This window comes from Saccostrea cucullata, unplaced genomic scaffold (genome assembly GCF_032062105.1).
Source record: "Saccostrea cucullata isolate Sc308-1 unplaced genomic scaffold, CSIRO_AGI_Scuc_v1 ctg6370, whole genome shotgun sequence".
Taxonomy (NCBI): domain Eukaryota; kingdom Metazoa; phylum Mollusca; class Bivalvia; order Ostreida; family Ostreidae; genus Saccostrea; species Saccostrea cuccullata.
Window position 1 is genome coordinate 11,305 of NW_026928908.1, and position 3,651 is coordinate 14,955.

General features: G+C 36.1%; 1 protein-coding gene across 1 annotated transcript; it reads right to left on the reverse strand.

Moving 5' to 3' along the window:
* Window positions 1-244: 244 nt before the first annotated feature.
* Window positions 245-1,458, reverse strand: LOC134279158 (uncharacterized). Its single transcript, XM_062761516.1, has 3 exons — window positions 1,433-1,458; window positions 812-1,288; window positions 245-602 (listed from the first exon to the last, which is right to left on the reverse strand). The coding sequence occupies exons 1-3, from the start codon at window positions 1,456-1,458 to the stop codon at window positions 245-247; spliced, it is 861 nt and encodes a 286-aa protein (XP_062617500.1).
* Window positions 1,459-3,651: the final 2,193 nt, after the last annotated feature.

Sequence of the window (3,651 nt, forward strand, 5' to 3'; positions counted from 1 at the left end):
AATTTTATGACAATGATCAATCGATTGGCTTGGGTGATAATTTTATGCATAAACGCCTTTGACAAAGAGGTTATCTCTTGTGTCTACACATAAAACCGGACGCTGTAGATCACAGTTATCAATGTAACGGAGGAACTGTCCATCCTGGTCTAGGATGTGGATACAGTGGTTGTCACTGTCTGCGGTCAGGATGATTTGACTTTGGCTGGCTGTTGTGATGCTCCATGGACCAAATGATCCCTTGTCAGTAGAAGGATGACCAGTGTATCTGATTAACCACCACTACTACTTTGGCACCACTGTCAGCCACACAGATATCCAGATTCCTGTTCTCGCTGATATATTTAAGGAGGTGAGATGAATACAGAGGTTTACCTTCACTATCAAACTGAATGGATTGTTTCTCTGTGAAACCTGAGTAACGGACGACTTTTGATTGTTTATCATTATCACTGTCCATCATAATCCGGAGGTCACCAGAGGAGGTACTACAGACATTGTAAGGTCTCCACCCCTGTAGCCTGATCACTTCCTGTATCTGGTCAATCTTCACTATGTTTACAGTTCTTGAACCAGGGCCAGCTGTCCACTCCTTGTCACTGCTATGTCATATGGCATGTTCCCGGACTTGGTTTGGATTGACTTAAGTAGTTTGCCCTGGAGGTTGTATAGTTTCATTATTTTGTCATAACCACATGAATTGTCCAGATTTCTTCATCTCTGAGGCAGCTAACACTATATAGCGGTGTATACCCAGTGCCTAAGGTGTTGATGAGCTCTGGTTCATCAAGCAGTGGTTTGACTGGAGTACAAGGTTATAGCTTCTGGTGCTTTCATTGTGTAGCCATGTTCTTCTGTTGAAATAGATAATGCTGACAGAGAACCAAACTTTTGATGGAGCTGTTCTGTGTTGATCTGATGAGGCGAAAAACTTGGTAACGAAACATTGAGTTTAGCAGGTAATCGTCTAAATTCTGTATTCATGGATTTGTACACGGAGATTAGGGAGACATCTTTTGAGTCCAGTATTTTCTTCAAGTCAAGAATACTCTGTTTGATATCAGAAGTTATCTGTTTGATTTCATTTTCATGTTTATAAAGAGCAGCCAGGTGTTTAGTTTTCATCTCTTCAATTTCAGATTTCTGTTTGTTGACAGTGATGTTAATTTCTCTGTGACAGTATTTTCCTTGTTCGGTGACAGCTGTTGCCAGTTTCTTGTAATGTCTTTCCACGTTGACTTTTTCCGAGTTTAAATCTGATGCAATTTCTTCATAAGTTGGTTGTATTCTTTTTTTTTCAAATCCATGTTTAAAATTTCTCTACTGAAGCTTGGTTTCTGTAATATATCTGTTATTTTATGCCCATGATGTTTATCAGAGGAGATGCAGGTAGAACAGAAGCAAATATCACATTTCTCACAGTAAAGTTCACAATGTTTCTGGGTGTGGTTTGGACATTTTGGGTTGTTAACGTTAGGAGTAGAAGTTCTGTGTTTGTATGAAACAACATTGTGTATTAGGGATGAATCAGAGAGATGCTCCCCTACACAGGCCTTACATAAGTTAATCTGACAAAGTTCACAATGACTCTGTAATGCAGCTCTATGACACAGATCACAAAGGAGGAGTACTTGAGCTCTGTCCAGGGGATACATTAAAAGGGTTTTGATCAAATGATTAGTTGACCCTGTAATTAAAAGAAAAAAAGAGTCTTAAATCACATGATTTAAGTATCATTTTAAGTAGTAAGGGGTTAGAGTTCTGTGTTTGTATGGTTCTGGATGAATCAGAAAGCTAGATGTTTTTCAACAAAGACTATAAAGAATTGACATGGCAAACTTCACAATGACTCCGTAAAAGAGCTTTTTGGCACATGTCAAAGAGAAGGAGTATATACCTAAGCTCTGTCTTTGGGGTCCATAACGGGGTTTTGTGAAATAAAATTAGATTACCCTGTATAAATTAAACGGAGACATGGGTCATTGACTACAGAAATTTTATACAATTTAAAACAAATATAAAGGTGTTTTTTTTGTTTGTGAAATAAGCCAAACATGGTTTAGAAAGAACAGAAAGGATGTTTTTGTAATAACATTACAGTCAAAACAATTTCTGTAATCAGTATGATCTAATTAAAGGGGCCCTGTCATGAATTTCAGTTAATTTCTTTTAATGCCAGACTTGAGATCATTAATGGCATCTGATAATAAGGTCCTATAATACTTTAAATCGTAAATAAATCTTGTCTCACCTCTAACTCCAACATACATGTAATTGCCCTGATTCTCCCGTATACTACTATTTGCTTCCTTGTTTCATTCTAAATGTTTCTCTGTTACTAGGTCTAGTGATTTAAGTAGCTGATATATCTATATCAGCCAGCGTAGAGACGTTTAAAAAAGATCAAAATTAAGGAATGTGATTTACTGTAATAACATGTATGACGGGGTATCAAAAAGTTTGCGAACTAATTGAATAACTTCCATAATAGAAATGATATAGGGTCTCAATGTTGAAAACATTTTAAAAGTAGACCTCTCCAATTTTAACGCACATCGACAACTGTTCTGCCCATGCGCGAATAAATGGATCCAGGCGGTCACGTGGCACGCTCTGTAGCGTTCCGCTTATAAGCTAAAAGATTTTTCCGACTCTCATATTTCTTACCATGCAAGATTTTAATAACAAAAAACAATCCATTTGTCTGAAACGGCAAAATCTGGGCAACGGTAAAGGTGGATAATGATATCCTTTTCAGAATGAGCATATTTGACCACCAAAGCCCGATTCCTCTGTCTTGGGAGCATCATTTATTCAATGTGGATAAAGAATGGCTGTCTCTTTTTTATCATATGGATACCTCTTTTTTTTATCATATCTGATACGTTTACAGTCCAAAGTAAACGATATTTAATGGGCTAAATAAATATATTATTGTTAAGATTTTCACCTGTTTTTCGTTTAAGGCGATCTTTTCTATCAAATTGCTTAACGAAGGAAACATCTTGTCCTCATCTTGATTTCACTGGGCAACAGCACAGACATAAGTTTTACACAAACATAATTTTAGACATCTCCATTCAATCACTAAAACAATCCAATTAATTGGCACATGTATATGAATCTATGTGTGCCAAATTTCATTCTGATTTGAAATGTGGTTTTGTAAATATACATGTAAAGATAGTTCGCTAACTATTTTTTATCATCCCTCGTACATGGTTATTGATCCCAAGCAAACGAACTTCAGAGTCACTCTGTCTATTTCTCCATCCCTGAGAAAAATCTTTGAAGTATTATTTCTTTAAATACATGTATTTGTAGAAGAAATACATATAATTTTATATAAACTTGCACACCAGTCCCGGTATTTTCAGATCATTTTTAACGAAGGATGACCACACTTGAAGGATATGCAAAAAACGGAGAAAAATCAAACTAAACTAGGAGACTTATTGTTCACAGAACAATAAGAGGTCTTTCCACCTTTTTAAATTTCTTATAGCTTTATATATCACTCTCTAATTTAATTTTAAGGGGGATGGCTTACAAAAGGAAATGAAAATTTAAAAAAAAAATTTTGAAATGACCATGACCTTTGACCTTGATCAGATCTTCAAGGTCAAAGGTCATGGGTCACAATGCAAGTGA